The sequence below is a fragment of the Ictalurus furcatus genome, chromosome 18, assembly GCF_023375685.1.
Source record: "Ictalurus furcatus strain D&B chromosome 18, Billie_1.0, whole genome shotgun sequence".
NCBI lineage: Eukaryota > Metazoa > Chordata > Actinopteri > Siluriformes > Ictaluridae > Ictalurus > Ictalurus furcatus.
The window spans coordinates 17,478,096-17,497,788 of record NC_071272.1 but is presented as its reverse complement, the minus strand read 5'-3'; the positions used below and the strand labels follow the sequence as shown (position 1 = coordinate 17,497,788).

The following is a 19,693-nucleotide window of genomic DNA, read 5'->3' as shown; positions in this document are numbered from 1 at the left end:
GTGGAATAAGAGCAAAGCTGATTAAGAAAGCAACTTGGCTTCAAGATGGCTGCCACGACTGTTTTTAGCTCTGTGACGTCCTTTTGTAAAATTTTTTAGATGACTGTGTATTATATAATGTCTGAAGGTGTAATGATTTAGGTTTAGCATTAAAGGAAAATTCACCCTGAATTACTTGCATATTAATCTTTATAATAACACATTATATTCAATGTCCAAGATGAATTTTGTAATCAAATTTTGAGTTGATTTTTTTTTTTTTTCACTTACATTACCCACAATGCTGTTCAACTACCTGCTGATAGTATTGCCAGTGGCATTTACGCTGTGTTCGACTTACAGACATTGGGATGTCGGAGCTCGGAATGACTTTATATCCAACCTCTTGACATTCGAGCTACAAAGTGGGGAAAAAACCACGGATGCCTACATGTTTATCTTTTGTTAGCATCAAGCTAGCCAACTAACTGTGATGAGTATATTCTTCTTCTGAAAACAGCAATCTGTATATTAAACATTATAGATTTAACAAGCAAATATGTATGTATGTTGACTGTTCTAAAGCAAATACTTATATTTACAACATAGCCCATTTAAAAGTAAGAAATGCTGCTTTGTTTACTTGCTTGCAGCCATGTTGATTTGATGTCACTTGCTGAACTCGGAGGAACTTGAGCTAAGGAGTTCCTGAGTAGGAATTCTGAGCTGAGGGGATTTTATTTGATTCCCAAGTGCAGCATTAGCCCTTGCTTCATTTGACCTAAACAATGCAGCAGTAATTTCTGCTCCTCATTGGTACACTCTGCTCAAACAGATCTGCTAATACGGCCATCGATGCCATCATGCTCGTCATCTCGTATATTGCTAACCAGCCAAGCCACGTGCGTCTCTGTTGTACTGTAACTCAGCGCAACTGTGTTGTATAGCTGCACTGCATTCTGGGAGTCCAATTCTGAGTCTCATTAATATGATGTATTGAATGTCTCTGGAAAAAGCGCACCGTGACCATTATGTTAAAGATCGTCAATTTGTTTATTGCTCTCCTATTAAATGCCGTTTTGATGGCACAAACACTCTCTCCCTATGACATGAGCACTGCACACAACCTCTAACTTCTCACAGGAATAATGAAAACAGAGCCCCAACCAACACATTCGCACCACAGTCACTAAATACATCACAAATATTTCAATATAAATGTAATTTGTTTCAGAGTGGACTTTTCCTTGAAGATTTTGCTTATTTGTTAGCTGTATTAGCGGAGGAGCTTTTGTGAAAAACTAAAGAATCAAACATGTCATGGTTGATTGACTACATTATGGTTAAGAAGGAACAATCTGCCTTTAACTGGGCTCACTAGCTCTTTCCTTGATTATATGGAAGTTAGGTATTATTAGTCGCCGTAGGACTAACCCTAAATGTATTTATAGTAAAGATTTTTGCAACCTCACCAGGAGGCTTATTGTGATTGGATAAATGGCACTGACACCCTAGATAATTAAAGGAAAAATCAGTTAGATGGACAATGGCAGCATTGATCACAATACAATCAATGCGACATCATCTAGGCGGCCTGTCGAATCACGCTTTCTGCAATTCACAAGCCATTATCCCATCAGCCAGGGCTGTAAAACAGTTAGCAATTTGATATACTTATTGCTACAGTTAGTCTTTAAAGCCCATTAAGAAAAAAACAAACAAAAAAAAAAACAAACAACATATACATAGACGTACACTCCAGTGTGAAAATTGGGGCGCTGAAACCTGTTGGCAGTGCATGTCATACTCAATCACCACCACTAGAGGGCTATAAAAGCCAAAGATCATGCTGTGGGGTTGCTTTTGTCTGAGGCCATTTCAGAAAGCATCCATGAATAAATCTCATGGGTTGAAATAAGAAACAGGACACAGTGATTAGTAGTTTTGCAATGAACACCAATTACGAGCAGGTCCAACATAGAGTGTAGCCAATTAGCAAGCAAAATTTATTCAGATGGCATTTAGGAAAAACAAACAAACAAATAAACCAACATCTGAACGAACGACTTCAGTAGGTTCCTTTAGGACATTACTTGTGTTCTAAATTCACTTGTCAATAGATGTCCCCAGGCTGCCGGTTGAGTCACAGACGCCTACAGGCATGGCTTAGCTGCAGAAGGATTTGGACAAGATCACGTCCACAATTCATCGCATCACGCTCTTGTCCATTAGATCATATCTGGGTCAAAGAGTACCTAAAAGATGGGATCCCTTTGGCCGGCACACAAAGGCTATTCAGCGGCAGATTCACATTCATGCCAGACCTCTGTCACGGTGGGGAGAGTCACATGGCCTGCGTGACAGCCCAGGGTACGAGCTAGGATGCTTCTTAATGATAGTGAGATTTAAAAGAAGGAGGCACCTTTAATGTGATTAGACTGATCTGATGCTGACATATAATCAGCTTTGTGTGTAAAGAAAGAAAGGAGTTAATCAGCCCTGGGCTCTCTCCTAGACATGCTCACTGAGACATTTGATACTTTTAAACAATCCATTTCTTTTTCAGTACAAAGCAGAGGAGCCTATAGTAAAATACAGAAACGACATTACTATTTCATTTTACTCTGACATTTACATTTCACATGTCCAGCTCAAGGTGTAAATTGCATTTTCGAGCCTTCCTCTTGTACGACACGCTCACATTGTCCACACACGTCCTTATCCTACTTTAATTGGAAAATAAATGCACACTGCTGTGTACATAATCCTACATACACTACGTTACACACACACCAAATCCCACTGACAATTTTATTATTGTACCAGATTGTAGTTGTTTGTTCAGATGATTCCTCGGAGTCTTCTGAGTAAAGAGCACAAAAAGCTCGCTGGCTCTATGCAACTTAGGTTTGTATGCTCCACTCGTCTGCTTTCTGGCGAGAACGAGAGCTCTTTTGTTTGAGGCTATTTCTCTCCAAATGGTAATCAGAGCAGGCTGTAATGGCAAGTCCTGCACAGCTAATGCTACAGTACATGTGCAACTCCCCTTCAGTAAGCAAAGCACTTATCCAGGGTATCCTGTATTTTTCCACTGCAGGAAGAGACACGAATGCTCATGGCTCAGGGTTTTTATTCCCTTTATAATACACAGCTGCAGGTGGTTCTAAAACGAGCCCCTTTATGTTTCGTTCAAAACATATGAAATCATAATGATATCATCAGATACTGCACAGCATCTTGGAAGACACCCTGTAACTTATTACAGTACTATACTGCAAGTATAGTAGATTTAGTAGTAGGCCTGGTTAAAGGTGCAGTATGTAATGTTTAAACATAGGTCTTGACTTATTTCATAATCAAAAACATTCCAAAAATACTGAAGAAAAACTGATTTGCAATATTGCAACATTGTTGTTTCTTATTTTTTAACTTCTGTTTGACATTTTCCTGGCCCTGAAGTTAGTCCCACTCCATTTCTTGAAATGGCTACTCAAACAGCATAGAAATGGTTTGACACGACCGATTTAATCGTCATTGCAATTGACCTAGGAGACCACAGAGGGCTCTCAAATCCAAACTGCTTCTTTAAATGATGTTTAAGCAGCCTTCAGTTCAAACTTTAACTTCAACCAAACATTATGTGCACATTCTAACAGCTATAAATAGGTGTTCCCTCAATTTTTTCATGTTATTTGAAGACTTGACATTTGAAGTTCAAAAGACATAGAAATGGAGCTTGTTACCAAGAAACCACAAAACACAAAGTTACAACTTTACACCTGAGCGCCGACACGACTTGAGTTTTCCTAACTGAAAACTTCACCATATCAACGATTACACACATATATACATCTATTGCTATGGAGTGCCTGCTGTACAAGTTTTATGTTGTAGTCTACTGTTGTAGAAAATGAATCAATACCTTCTGACCAATCAAAATCAAGAATTCATTCAACAGGGCAGTGGTCTATGTCTAGTAAATGGAGTTGGATTCATATAAAAATTGAAATGTTTACCAATTATTCTAATTTAAAAAAAACATAGAAGTATTAATGTTAAATACTGAAATTGGAAGGAAAATCAGCTTTCCTGGTGCTTGGCCTTAAAGTCACATAAACTCATATCAACTTGATCATAAAGCACCTTGTGTTAACGGACATCAAGGCCTATAACACTTAACAAAACAGGTAAAGACATTAAAAAAAAGCCAGACAGACTTAAGTCCACTTTTTATTTTTTTTTTTCTAACTGCAGATTTAAGGAATACAACTGAACATTGTTATTGTATGAGACTTATAAATAAAAATACAAAAACAAACAAAACAAAAAAATCACTACAAAACCATCTACCGTTAGTATTATGTAAAAAAAAAAAAAAAAATCTCTCACTATTAAAGGCACACGATTTACTTAGTAACAACATTGAGAAGAAAACCTGCAGCATTAAATCTCTTTAATTTCTTTTTTTTATTTTTTTTTCCACACTCCATCAGAGAACACTGAAATGTTACAAAGAGATGTGTCTGATCCTACACGGAAAGAAAAACTACATCAGAAACCGATGCCGATATCCGTAGCACAGTTGCCAGAAAGTGGTGCTACAAAAATAGCATGTGGCCGGAAAAAGACAAAAGGACCTTTTGCAAAGCTGAATGCAAATTAATTATTATTATTACTTTTTTTTTTTATACAATTGACAACAAACAGAAAAAAAAAATAATAATTGGGCACCTTCTAAGATTAGGCTAAGATTAGGTGCTGAGGTAGACGTAACTAGAACAATTCAAAATAATTATAAAAACATAATTTTTTTTTAGTACAAAGCAACTGGACTGGCACTTGTGCTGTCACAATAAGGAAAAAAAAAGATAAGCTGAAATGGGATACAGTAAAGGTGGGAGATGAGAGTTAGAAAGAGAGAGAGAGCAAGAGAGAGAGAGCGACAGAGAGAGACAGAGAGAGAGAGAGAGAGAGAGAGAGAGAGAGAGAGAGAGAGAGAGAGAGAGACATAGACAGAGATACAGAGTGAATTAGAGAGACACTTTGTTACATAGAAAAGCTCTGTTGCGCTTGGTCCGACAGGGCGATTGGTCCTCAGTGCTAATTTAAAAAAACAAAAATGAAAAACAAAACAAAAAAGGTCTTGGTGCTCCCAACGATTTCATCTAGACCTCAATGGCACATGCATGGCAACACGGCATGAAATGTCTACTCTTGCTAAAAACACCACACGCGAACACAGTGAGCCAAACTCCAGGGATGCCAGGATGACACTCTCTCTTTATACACGCTGATAATATAAGTACTCGAACCAATATAACAGTGATGTCAAGCTGGGGCAGTAATATCAGCGTACAAACAAAACACACCATTATCAGCTTTAATCAGCAAAACCTGTTGCTGATATGAACATGATTGAAGAACCAGTGCTAACATTTTTGACTTTTAAAAAAATCTCTTGAGATAAATGCACAATTCATTCCAAAGAATGTTTACCTTGTTTATTTTTTGTGTACAAAATACAATAACTACTCAGAACCGGATATATTTAGGTCAGTAATGAAAAAAAAAATTAGATCCTATAAATGATCCAATAGCTTCGCCCACATGGACATTATTATTATTCTTTTTTTTTTTAAACAATCAAAACGCCACAATGTGATCACAATGGCATCCCTGGAGCTCTAAAGACACCGATTAAGTTTAGAAAAATACAGAAACGAAACGGATATCGATGGACAATTTGAACAATTTCATTTAGGCACAAATATTACAGAAACATCAGAGTAACATCGAGGGAAGAACTATATCAATGCCAATATATTTTAATCCTATAGAGAGAAAAGTGGCATAGAACATTACGATTTAATTAGTGCATTCGACACTAATAGTCTCTCTTTCTCACACATACACACACATGTACACTTTTACACTCGTACTCCATGGGGAGGAAATAAAAGAAGGTATAGAGGACAGTGACACTAGTGTGTGGCTTAATATCTGTTGTTGTTGCCCAATATGAAACACTTTTATATCCACCATAATATTTTATGCCTCTTACATTGAGCTACTTAGGCTTGCTTTAAATCTCACAGGAGGGCAGAAGTTCCCCCAAACTCACAGTGTTTTCCAGAATACTACAAGACACAAGACAGGTACATTACTCAGCCCCCCACCCTCACCATCTACCCCGCCCCACCCCTCTTTTCAGTCACTTCAAGTAACAAAAAAAAAACCCAAAACAAAATATTGGCAACATTGATTGTTTGAAATCGTAAGTACGATTTGTGTGTAATTGATCATTGGCATCACAATACATTTCTCTCACTTTTTTTTTGTTTAGTTTTTTTGTTTTGTTATACTTACAAAGCAGACATTTGTGGCTGATTTAGTCCTTCACCTACAATGTATCGACATCCAGAAAAGCAACACTGAACCACAACAACGTTCACACACTTATGTCCAACATTACCAAAGAGGAGCAAGGCAAAAAAGTCCAACCAGAGAAGAACAATGTAAAAAAACAAACAAACAAACAAACAAACAAAAAAACCCGAACAAACTACAAATATTTGCCCTGCTGAAACCTCAACAAATGGAAAGGGGACCAACACTCGATACAAAAATATCACAATTTTATATATCAAATGGCCTCTGCTGGCTCTTGCTCAGGACTACACTCATATAAAGAAACGTTGATCGACAGGATATCATTTTTTTTTCCTTTCTTTCATCCTCCATTACCACTTGCAGTCCCAATTGTCCAACGCACAATGCACAGCTGCATATGACCTGTTCTTAGCGGTTCAGGCTTCATGAACCATCTTTTTTTTTTTTTCACATTACAAAACTACAATTCTATTCACATATTTTCAAGTTTAATTGTTTTTTTTTTTTGTTTTTTTTTTAAACTTTAAAGTACTACACTCCATTGATTCCATACATATCTCATAGATCAACTCTTACCCCAAGCTTAAGGCTTCAAAATCTCTTCTCTGCTCTTAAAGAAAAAGGTTTGGGGTGGAGGGGGACAGGTGGGTGGTCAGAGCAAATAAACGCTTGTTTTTTTTCCCCACTTTATCCATCATTAATACATCTCGACCCTTTACATGTCACTTCCAAATCTCAACAGACGGAAAGCATGAGATGAAAAGTTGCAATAATTCAAAACTTCAAAACACACACAAAAAATGTGCTTCTGCTAAAAAAAAAAAAAAAAAAAAAGAAAATAAAAGAAACAAAACTTAGAGGTAGCTTACAAAAAAAAAATGACCAAACCCACAAGCTCTTAAACAAGCAGGGTTAATAAAAAAAAAAATACCAAGTTTGGTAACAATAACACAATAATAATAATCTCATATCACCGTGGCACATCGTTTTTCACATCTCCTCTGCAAAACATAGTAGACAGACATAACACACGCATGTAATCAAATACACACACACACACACACACACACACACACACACAAAAGAAGAAACGAAGAAAAAAATTAAAAACAAGCACATGAGGTCACACAAAAAAAATACGAGGTAATTCAAGCACAATGTGCTGACAAATCAAGGTAAAATAGGAAATACAGACATAGCAAAGGAACAAAGCCATACAAAGAGTTGATCTATTCTTTCATGGTAGCCCTCTGGGCTGGACAGACCAGACAGGCCTCATTTCTCCCATTGGTGAAATTTGTTTTCACTCATCTCTCAGATATGTGGAGACCAGTCCTGTACATCACAGTGCCCTTTAGTGTCCAAGCCACTGGCAAAAGCAGCTTTAGTCATTATTTTGGTCTCTATATCAGAATATACACAGCTGATTAGATTTCTAGTGCGCTCTTTAATGTAAATGTACTGCTGAATCCTGCTTTGAAGCTGATTATTTTGTTTTAAACTGATTTCCTGTCATGTACTTCATGGGAAAGGAACTAAATGAATAATAAATGAAGCCAAAAAATGTCCAGTTAATATTAAATGAAAACGTACAGCAGAAGTGTAATGTGGCACTCGATTATGTTGTATGAGAAAAGAAAAGAAAAAAATCAAACAGAAATTGTCATCGTAATATGTGCAATGAAGCTACGAAAGGTTATGATGCAGAGACAGAGATTATGTTGTGAAAACTGAAATGGCATTTATGAATCGCTGGTTTGTATGCTGGTTAAGCCAATAAACCCTTAATGAATGTCAATCAAGCAAGAAGGCTCTATGAACCAAGGATCTGTGGTACATCAATAGAAAAATCTTTACAAACCCATAAACAGGATCAACAGACAATGATCTGCTGTACTGTAATACAGATGTAAAGGTATCTTCCTGGCAGATGTAAGTGCTTGTGACACCTCCTGGTATGTCTGTGAAGTTAATGGGGTCAGTTCGTAGCTATTAACCAGGGGATAACCAGGAGTAATTATTCTACATATAAGAGGGCGTGATTTCGAAGATCCCCGCCTGATACAGTGGGAGAATCCTTAGTGAGTCGAGCACACTTCCTGTTTGAGTCACGACACCATCACAACACAACAGAACGCAATACTACAACATGACAACACCACCATACTTAAGTACATTTTTTCCCCCCCCTTGTCCTGTCTCTTTTCAACTTTGCCTTGCCCAGCCCTGCCGCCGAAAATGTAAACATTCCCCCCTTTTTGCTTCCTCCGTGCATTCCATTCTTAAGCTCTCCCACCCCCGATCCCGATCCCAATCCCAACCCTACGCGGGGCTCGGCCTCAATCACACGTAGCACAGGTACAGATAGGTCTTCTCGATCCTCCAGTCTGGCGGGATGTCCTCTGGCTTGTGGCCCTTCATGTGCTTCTGCATGGTGGACAAGCTGGGGCAATACTCCAGGCAGATGGTGCACTGGTAGGGCGAAGCGCCGTTGTGGGTGCGCAGATGTTTGATCATGGCCGAGTAGTCCCTCGAGCGCTGGTGACACAGCTTGCACTCGAAAGGCTTCTCACCTGCGAGGAGGAAAACGCAAGATGTGTTCAGAGTGCCTAAGGACAGATCGCTGTCAAAGTTACCTAAGGTTTGGCCAAGAACTCAAATGAAACCTAGATCCAGACATTTGCCTCAATAGGTAGTCGAACAGGATGTAATCTGCTAAATAAAGAAGACAGCAATTGTAAGAGGATGAAAATGAGACCCCAAAGTGTGAGTGCTGGCAGTCAGAGCATTAGCAGTGGAATAATGATATTATGTTTAATCTGGTTGGCCAAATGAATCAGAATAAGAAGACACTTTATTAGCCAACAGAGCACTGAAGAGTGGAGTATATTTTATTGCCTAAACAATGCCGTCTGGATCCATTGCTTCATCCGGCATTGGGAGGATAAATACACTGCAAAAATGGAATTTCAAGAATGTTAAAAAAGCCTTGTTTCTGGAAAGTCGTATTTTTGTGTAAAAAGCTAAATGATCTTGTCAAGCATGTTTTGCATTAGAAAAATAATCTCATTTTAAGAAAATATATCTAACTTTGTCTTAATAAGATATTCCAGCTAAGATTGAGCAAGATTTAACCAGTAACAAGCTACAATGGTTTGCATAATATACCAGAGGAACAAGACTGTTTTATTTATTTTAAGACTAAGACCACTTGCACACTTCAATTTTTCAACTAGGCAGCTGTGTGTCATGGTTATGCTGAAATCCACACTGAACTACATTAGCCATCAGCCCCAGCAGGTCACATGACCAATGCACATGTCCCACTGATCACGCATACCTGTTCTGTGTTACCCCTAAATAAGCACCACTACAGAAGTTCTAGTTTTTCGGCACCTGTTGTTGTTATGTGTCCTACATATGCTCCCATAGTCTGCATGTTTTGGCCTTGTGTCCAATGTTACTTTTATGGTTCTTGTTGTCACAGTTTTGGTTGTTTCTTTTGCACTTTATTCAGTAAAAATCTGCGCTTGCATCCGCCGCCTTCTGCGACCCCTGACACTATGTTGCAGAGTTTTTCCGTTTCAATAAAAATGCTTCTGGAGCCTTAATTTCAGACAAAGTCACTTATTTTTTATTATGAATTTTTAAGAAATTGTGTCTTATTATAAGCACTTTTTTTGGCTAAATATTAATCTTAGATTAAGGGATAAATTCTTAAAGTCAGCTCAATCGAGACACCAAAATACTCATTTTAAGTAAGTCTATCTTAAATAACTGAGTTTTCATTGCTTGTAATAAGCACAATGCTTACATTTTGTCATTTTTTTGTCTAATTTTAAGATCCATTAGCATTTTTAGTGACTAGATATTTATGCTATTTTCAAGAATTCTTAAGAAGTCACTTTTGCTTATTTTTTTGGCCTGACTTTAGTACACTTTAACTAGTTTTAAGTGCGTCTTGCTTGTTTCAAGAAAGGCATTTTTTGCAGTGTAGGGCTTAAAATAGGACTTCACATACAGTGTGCTATGGAAGTTTTAGTAGCTCCAATAACAAAAATAATGTAAACTCCCAGCATTAGCTAGCTTAGTGTGACCAGCACAACAATTCATGATAAAAGATAACAGAATTGTGGGTTAGCTGCCACTATCTGTGCTCATGTAGTTTGTATTACATTTATCATTTTATTTAACAAAGATTTGCTTTATTTAGTGTGTGTACAATGATTTCCTCCTGTAATATTTCCAATATTCATGTACCACTTTTTAAAAAGACAACTAACCGGTAAATAAGCTAAATAATTGAAAATCAAATCTTGCTAAACACCTCTGTGGTTTATTATCTGTGGCGCTGTCATACATTATCAATTCATGCGGTATGTGGTGCCGTAAACATTGCATGCAAGGTGCAATCACAACAGGTCCAAACCCCCCAACCAGCAAATCCAGCACCTGGGTTAGCTCACCCTGGTGAAACTCTAATCACCAAGTTGTTTGCTTGTCTTTTTTCCTGCTGACAGTGGACTACACTAACCCTGACCCAGATGGTCGGAGCAATGTCACATCCAGCTATGCAACAGCCCTAATGAGACAGTCATTAAAGCTGCAGACAGGCGTGTGCGTGTGGTCAGTGTACTTTAACCACACTGTAAACAGGGCACCCTCAGATAACCAGGCAATAATGAATTGCAAATGGAGCTCAGCTATTGATCGGTCATTGACAACACGGGGGTTGCCGATGTCGATGCTTCATCAAGCGGCTCCCTTTTGTGCACGCCAGCCTTTGACTGTGAGCTTGTCACGGCTCTTGTTATCTCAGACGCACTCCGTTCGCCGCCAAGGCCCTAGCCTGACAAAAAAGCCAATTATTTGACAGGCTGCCTTGATAGTGTGGCTTAACACTAGTCTTACTGAGCGGCAGAGGGGAGGAGAAGGCTTGGACGTAGCAGGGAGACCTGGTCGCTCCACTACTGCCCTAATCCGCTCGTCATGAGGTGAGCTAGCTGACAGCAAGGGAAACGCTCTGTCCTTCGGTGACGGCCGTATAGAACTCTAAATCCGTGGAATCAATCAAGCATCCCCTTTAAGATGCCGGGTTTCTTTAAGTAGAGCTGACGCAAAGGCACTGACATCCGGCGGTGGAAGGAAAACGCAAGCGTAAAAGCGCACGTTTGGCGCAGAAGAATCGTGACCTGGTCGTTTTCCCAAACTCAGGCCTGATCCAGAAGAGTGTAGAGATGAGATACTTTACTACCTAAATCAAATGCACAGTATTTTCCACGTAGCTCAAATATAACTGGTCAGCCAGGACGACGTTTGCTCCTTTAGTTTCGCGTTTGAGCTACAAGCCTACATTATCCTTGTAGCTCCACTGCAAAACTAAAGCAGCAAACATCAGATACCACACATGTCTTGGTTGATGGACTACAAGTGGAATAATTGGAAAATTGTGTAAATTCCTTTAAAAAAAAAAACAAACAATTCCTTTAAGAGCGCTAAAGTGTAGCTAATGTGTTGAGACATACCTGTGTGCACACGGTAATGGGTCTCTAGCTGGTGTTTGAGGCTGAACTTCTTGCCGCAGCCATTACATTCATAGGGCTTCTCTCCGGTGTGGATGCGCTTGTGGCCCTTCAGCGTGCTCTCATCACGGAAGCAGCTCCCACAGAACTCGCACTCGTACGGATGGTCACCTGCCACACAGACATAGAACAAGATGTTTAGGGATTTGAGGGATTTAAAACCATTAACTTATATTATATAAAAAGTAGAATTCCTGAACTGTTTGCTATAAAAATAATTCATAATCCACAGTGCTGGCCAGAGGAAGAGAGACTCCCCTGCTGACTCCTGACTCCTTTCAAGGTTTTTTTTTTTTTTTTTTTTTTTACTCCTGAGCACCATATTAAAGATTTTTCTTGCCAATATCGCCCTTGGCTTGCTCACTGGGGGTTCAGGCTCTGATGTGTGTAAAGCTACTTTGAGAAAGTCTGTATTGTGAACATGCCACAAAAATCCATTCTTTTATATTCCATTCAATTCTGTTCAGTAGCATTCCCGTACCTTCTGTTATATTTCTTTCCATACCATTATCTTATAGTCCAAATAAGTTCATTCCAATTTATTACATTTAATTTCACTGCATTTGAATTCAATTCAATTCTATTTCACTCCATTCTGTTGTTGTGTTGGATTTGTTGTTACGCTCCTCTGCTGGTGCTACTGAGCAAAGCATGTTTCTAATTGTAATCCCTATTTTTTTTTTTTTTTTAATTTTGCCCCATATAAAAGAGTCAGTGACCAAAATATCATAATTGTAAATGGATTTGACTGAGGATCATGAATACTGAATTGTCAACCATCATCACCTACAATGAGATGGCAGCAAGTGTGACAAAACAACATCTCATTTACAATTCATCACCCGCTTCTTACAGGCCAAGTTTCATCATAACATTCTCAGCGCCTAGGCGTGCATGTAATGGATATTCACATGTCAATAATCTGGGATATTACGATATGCGAGGGCGCACCGTCTTGCCCTTTGCTAATTGCTTTCCTGTGCCTGACTGCCAGCCGCTCATATATCATTCTGTGCCTGTACAGATGCGCGACGCTGCCAGGCGTGTAATGTTCTCGATTAATGCATTTCGCTATGGCGCCGAAGGTTTAAGTCCTCGCGAATGACCTACGTGTTTCATTATCTGGCTGTCCGAGTGCCACCGTGCCAAGGAATAAATTGCATTTCTCGTTATGTACTGTCATGCTTGGCCTCTCGCCGCTCCTGTTACGAGACAATGTCAATTTCCTCAGGCAGGTTAGGAGAGTGATGCACCTAAACGCTCGGCACATTGTACGTTTGCTTGGCTATTTGGGCTGAAATGTCACTGCTTCTCCGTTCAGTGAAGTATGCTAGTCTAATGGGAACAGAAAGAATAACAGAAAAGAGAATCAAGCATAGGGGAAAAAAAACTAAACAAAACAAAGAAGGGTGGTAGGGAACAAAATCAATAAAAGTGACAGTCTTTATTTGTCTGCATGAAGTTATCTGTGCCTCATGCTGTAAGACATTCTGCTCTTTCTAGTGTCTCTGCAGCAGCACAGGGTGCAATCCATCACGGTCTGCGCTGAAGCTCCAGCACGCGACAGGAATAGCAATCCCGCCAAATTCACCTGCCTTTAATTGTGACTAAGCCCGCGCCTCAATCAAAGACATCTGTGCCGAGCCCAGAGAAGGCTCCTCGCTCTCGGCACCACGGCGTTAAATTTGGTGGCTCACTCCTACGATCAGTACAAGCATCTTTAATCTTTATTTGACAGAATAATTGGTGACAGCTCGTACTTGACACTACAGGGCACAAATTCATATATCCAACACAAAGCGTTATTTCGGGCTGCCGGCGTCGTGTAAATTCAGCGCGGCGCTGCCGTAGACACGAGTCGAACTGCTTATCAAATTTCGCAGCGATTCGGGGGGCTTGGCACGGCTTAGCTTTGTTAGGAATACATTAAGCTTGGAGGCAGTAAAGATACGAGGCGATAGATCAAGATGCTGCCATCAGCGTCTGTTGCTGTGTTTCTGCGACACGGAAAGCCATCAGGCGCAGACAGAGGAAGAGTCTGGGTGGAGGGGGCATCGGGGAAGCTTGGGGGCTTCCACCTGCGTCCTCGTGCCTACAGGGGGGCATGTGGCATGCTGCTGTACCTGGCAGGGGCACGTGGGTGATGCCTGCAGCCTAGAGCGGCCAGTTCATTATGCACTAAGCGGCGTAAATCAGGGATCCATCACTGCCAGTGCCGCGGCTGGCCCGCGCTATCAAACACAGCTGCGAACACAAAACACCCAACGCAGATGGAAAATGGGCGCCGAATAAAACACAGGCGCGGGAAAACAACAACGGAATATTAACGAGGCCCAGCCGGCAGCGGGAGCCTGCGTGGGGAGGGACTGAGGGGGCAGCCATGATGATTAACCCATAATGTATGCCAGCAGTTGCTCACACTGTATACGAGAGTGTATTCAACACTAATCTTGGACGTATTTTGTGTCCTTTGCAGTGTAAAATCTCTAGGACACGTGTACATCACGTAAGATCATCATTTAAGTCTATCACGTAGCAGATATACCGTGATCCGCACACCCACGTTGGAGCACGGAGTTACGGGAATATATCAAATACTAAATTTCAATCAGGCTTCCGTCTGAGGAGCCATTTGACTCTGAAAGACGATCATTATCACCACACAGAATATTAATGTGATTCTGAGTAGGGGTTAATTATTGGTGAAGCAGCGTGCGTGTCTGCTCCTAAAGCTGAACATCAGTGTGTTTTTACACCAGTGATCCCTTCTGTAGCATGAGAAAAATATGAATGAGATTAAGATGATCAAAGGAAGACTAAATGAGAGCACTGGCTCTTTTTCTCCTCTTTTTAAAAAAAAAAACAACAAAAAAAAAACCAACCAAAAAACCAAAACAAAAAACAAACAAAAAAAAACCCAGGGACTTATTTTTGGCACTTTTTGCCTGGGCCAATTGCATTTTTTTTCTCTTTTTAAATCCCTCGACAAAAGCTCCCACATCACATTAAGCGGGCGTTTGTGACGGCTCATTGTAATTTAATACACGCCTACAGAGAATTGGGTTCAAAGAAGCGCGACGAGACGCTGCATCTTTCCCTCTTCCCTCCCTGCATCTCTCGTCTCGGTAGCGGAGGAGGGCCACTGACATTTATGCACACTGAAGGGAGCGTTGGCGTGTCGTGTCCGATGCGGCGTCCGGCGCAGATGAGCGAGCTACAGTACCGTACCCCGAAATAAGGGCCGGGTCGGCGTAAACAGACGGGCTCAGCTCATCTCGCCACCTTCACTTCAAATATTTATCCCAGGCGCGGTAGCCTGGGGAGGGGGTGTTTGGAGGGAAAATGGGATTCGCGTAATGGAGGCTGTTCCCCGAGCCACCTCATCTGCTTGGTTGCACGTCAAGCCGTATTGAGAGTGGGATGGGCCGCACACGCACCGAATAACAGTGCTGTCACAAGCCATCACAGTGCAGGGCCCTTCACTAAATGATCTGTCAATTCGGCCGGCTATTCACCGACAGTGGCGTAGCGGCTGAACGGCACGAGCGATCAAATACCAAACACTACAGTGTGGCTCCTCCAGCCAGGCTACACTCGGAGAAATACACAGGGTACCATTACGTGACAGAAAATATCTTGAAAGCATCAGCCTCACCTGTTCAAACATGGAAAGAAGTGGAGGGATTACAAATTCAGTATGTTTACAAGTCGAACCATCAAAGCAACTCGACTATTTGGGCCATTCTATAAACTAGGGTGCATTCACATTTTTTATTTATTTGATTTTGGCAGAGCTCAGGGAACATCTGGATTGGAAAGTAGCGACTCCTTTCGCGGTAGCTGACTGAAACGGGACACGGGCTTTACCTGTGTGGGAGCGAAGGTGGCGTTTGAGTGCCGTGTGGCTCGGGAAGGTGCGATTGCACTCGCTGCAGATGTAGCTGCGGACCCCGGCGTGGACCTCCATGTGCTGCTGCAGGGCGGTCTGCGTCTGGAAGCGCTTCCCACACAGCAGACAGAAGATGGCCATGTCTGATCCTAGAGAGAGAAAGGGAGAAAGAAAAATGGAGCGCTAAAAAACAAGTTATTCGTATATTGTCCCTTTGGTGTGTTTTTGAACTGGGTTTGAATGATACAAATTTAAATGAGAATATTTGCGTTATGGGTTTAAAAACTTTTTCCTAGAGCATAAACGTTTCTGAAAAACGAATGACTTTTGTAGATATTAACATTGCCGGTATTGTAAGAATGCTCATAGACACATTTTCATAAGTATTCTACATTCAAATTTTCATATGAATGGCCCACTTTTATGGCATTTACAGAATTTTCAGACAGTTCCAAGTTAACTGGTTAAGACATAACGGTGACTATTCTTAATATCGGGGAACTCACGGAAGTTCTCTCTCTTTTTTAAAATTTTTTTTATTAAAAACAATTTACCAAAGCATTTCAGGAAAATGTTGATATTCAACATGCTTTTGTCTCATTTCCACTCTCGCTCTTTCTTTACATTATTCATATAGAGTACAAGCCTGTGTCACTACCAGCTAGCCAGCTGAATCATTAGCTGCATATAAAAGCAAATTAAAGGAAAACTCTCTCTATAATGATGTGGGAAGCATTTTGCTGGCATGGAATGGTTCCATTTGTCCCCATTACAGGGAATTGTCTCTGCAAATGGTAAATAATATGCTACGGACCCAACACCTATCGGAGATTTTAGAGTGACATGCTAGACAGCGCTCTTCACCACCATCATCAAAACACCAACTAAAGGAATATCTTTTGGAAGAACAGTTTCATCTTTTCAGTACACTCTCATAGACTTCCATAGACTAAAATCAATGCCAACTGTGCACTGATGCTGTTCTGGTGGCTTGTGGTGGCCCAACACCTTACTAAGAGACTTTAAATTGTCCTGTCCACCCCCCCTTTAATTTGTCACCATCTGTATAAATAGAATGCTCTCTGTTAACTAGCATTAAGTAATCAGAATAAAAATCAAATGTACACCTTCAGAAAGTAGGCCCAGCTGTTTGCCTCAGTCCATAAAGACACAAATAGGCAAACTCTCTTGCCTCTCACACTCTCTGTCACAACCACACACACACACAACAGACTTTTTCAATTACCAGTCTCTAGAAAACTCTGGGGAAAGAGGGAGTGTTTTGCGCTCGGCTTCTATTTCATCAGTCAATAATGCATCTTTGGGGCAAAGCTGCCACTAATTTAAAAATCTATGAGGAGCCTCAGCATCGTGTTCATAAACATGGATCAATCAGTGAGAAAGAGACAGAAAATGATGGTGCGACAGACAGAGAGAGAAAGAAAGAGAGAGAAAGAAAGAGAGAGAGAGAGAGAGAAAGAAACAAGACGGGAATGAGCCATGTTCTTAAATCTCAGACTGTGCGGCTGAATTGCTGCTTCTCTGCAAATAAATACTGACAAGGCTTCCTGCTGGCTCTCTGGCTGTCCAAGTCGCTCTCTGCTGTCTCTCTCTCTCCCCTACTTTGCAGCTTCCTGCTCTTTATTTATCAATGAAAAAAGGGGGCCATTGACTGGAGATGATTGCGACGGGAGCCCCAGCAGCATCGGGAGGTTCGGAAGAGGAGCTGAAGGACAGACAGCGCTCTCTAATGTCATCCGGGGCTACTTCAGGACACTCCGATGCATTCTGAAAGTCTACAAAATGCAAACACTGACTTGAGCTTTAGGAGCAGGAAGATGAAAGATGGAGAGAAACGGGAAGTGATGGTTTAACGGGAAGAGGGAGGGTCGGGGGTGGCAGGAATGCAAGAGGTTAGATCTGGATTCTGGTCTTTGACCTGAAGGACGCAGAGGTCTGAACAGGTCGGGGGACATGTTTGCTTTTCAAATTCCCATCTCTTTTGAGCTAAAAGCGTGTGAGGGTTGATTAGGATAATTATACCTTTTCTCCTTCAAATCTTACCCATGGTCAGACTATAGAGCCATCATGGATGAAATTATAGCTTTAAGACAATGTCCAATCTGTAGCAAGGTAAAATGCAAGGGCTATTAGTGTTGAATAAATAGGTAGGGCATTTGTATTCATAACCAAGTATGTGTGTGTGCATACATCTACACAGCAGACAGACTGCCCTTTCACCCCATTGCCTAAACATATCCTGCGTGCAATTAAGCAATGGCACAATAACCTACATTCATTCACGTCGAGTGCTCCGAGTGGAAAAATCTACCTTAACAAATAAAGGAAACTACACAGAGTCACCAGTTTTTATGTACATGTACAATGTAGCTCCCCTCATTGGCTATTTTATCAGGTCCACCTATCACATCGGTCCACCTGTCTGTCAAAGGACTAGGACTACCCAGTGGGGCTTCAATCATGGATGGCTTCAAACATAGTCAGAGCTACAGTAAAGTTACTACAGTCAGAGACTACCCTTTTGTTTTCAATCAAATGGCCATTCAGTATTAACTGTTAAATATTTGGTGGCAAAATGTACAGTACATGAATTCAATTTTGAGTCAAATAGCCATGCAGTACTTATTTATGTTGGTCCACATGAAAGTTTAATATAACAAATAAAATATTTACAGATTTCATACTGCTTTTATGGTTGAAGATCTGTGTGTGATTTATGAACAATAACAATAATGAACAATAATGATGGGAAAATGTGTTTAGCAGAAATTCACACATAAAGGACTGTAAATATTATTAATAATATTGGACTTTAATATCAACCTGCATAAATATGTACTGCATGGTTGTTCGGCTGAAAGTGGAATTAATGCACTGTACACTTTCCTATCATTAGTGCTTGGTGCCAAATAATTAATGATAAGTACTGAATGGCCATTTGATTGAAAACAAAAGGGGGATGGGGAGGGGATTTCTCTGACACTTGCACAGTAGTGAATGTGACTGGAAATATGCATTAATAATACAGAATCAAATTTACTATTTGCCAATGTATTCGAACAACAACAACAAAAAAGAATTCAAACAATCATACAAGGGAACAATTGCTCTGTGTGTCAAAGCTAAATTAATCTCACAAGAGATGCACAGTCTTGTGAACCATACATTCTTTGGGGGGAAAAAATGTAGATCCTTAAAGGGTTATCTGGTACATCCCTATGTGGAAACCCTTAAAGGTTGCATGTAGAACCCTACAAGACAGTGTTTACCTTTCACCCCATGTTTAGAAGCTATACAAAAGGCCCTTTGAGAAGCCATTTTTTTTAAAGAAGGTACCCATAAAGGTAGAAGCAGCTGATCTAGCTGGGGAAAAAATTGGAACATTTAATAATTGAATTCTCTGAGATGATAGGGATTGAGGTCTCATTCAGGATTTGTAATACTAGTTTCACCTACACTTCAAGTGGTACCAACTATGTCAAACTAGGGCTTTTTGCAGTAGTAGACCAAGAGGCTTTCACATGTAAAAACAGCACTTTTTCAGGGTTTTGTAGAGCTGTTCATGCTTAACGTCCTTATTATTTAGTTGGACCATTCTCAGTAAAGCTCTGACAATGACATGATACCATAGTAGTGGCTGTCAGGTGCACCATTGGTGGCCCATTTATAATAATAGTAATAATGCCCTTATATAGTGGGTACCTACAAAAATGGTCAATTACGAAAAAACGGCTTCTCGATGAAAAATAACTACCTCTCGCCCTGTGTTTCTTCAGAAGTAACAGTACAGAGGCGAACAAACAAGCCAGCAAGAAGTCAATTACTCACCAGT

The 19,693-nt window shown here is 40.4% G+C and overlaps 1 protein-coding gene across 1 annotated transcript in view; it reads right to left on the bottom strand.

The window, feature by feature from the left end:
• Positions 1-4,196: 4,196 nt before the first annotated feature.
• The window catches only part of zbtb16a (zinc finger and BTB domain containing 16a), a 110,566-nt gene continuing 95,069 nt past the window's right edge, over positions 4,197-19,693 (bottom strand). Inside the window, exons 5-7 of the mRNA XM_053648814.1 lie at positions 15,819-15,989; positions 11,895-12,062; positions 4,197-8,942 (exon numbers count right to left, since the gene is read on the bottom strand). Of these exons, the coding sequence (XP_053504789.1) occupies positions 8,713-8,942; positions 11,895-12,062; positions 15,819-15,989 (569 nt within the window). The 3' untranslated portion in view covers positions 4,197-8,712. The remainder of the gene's footprint in view (positions 8,943-11,894; positions 12,063-15,818; positions 15,990-19,693) is intronic.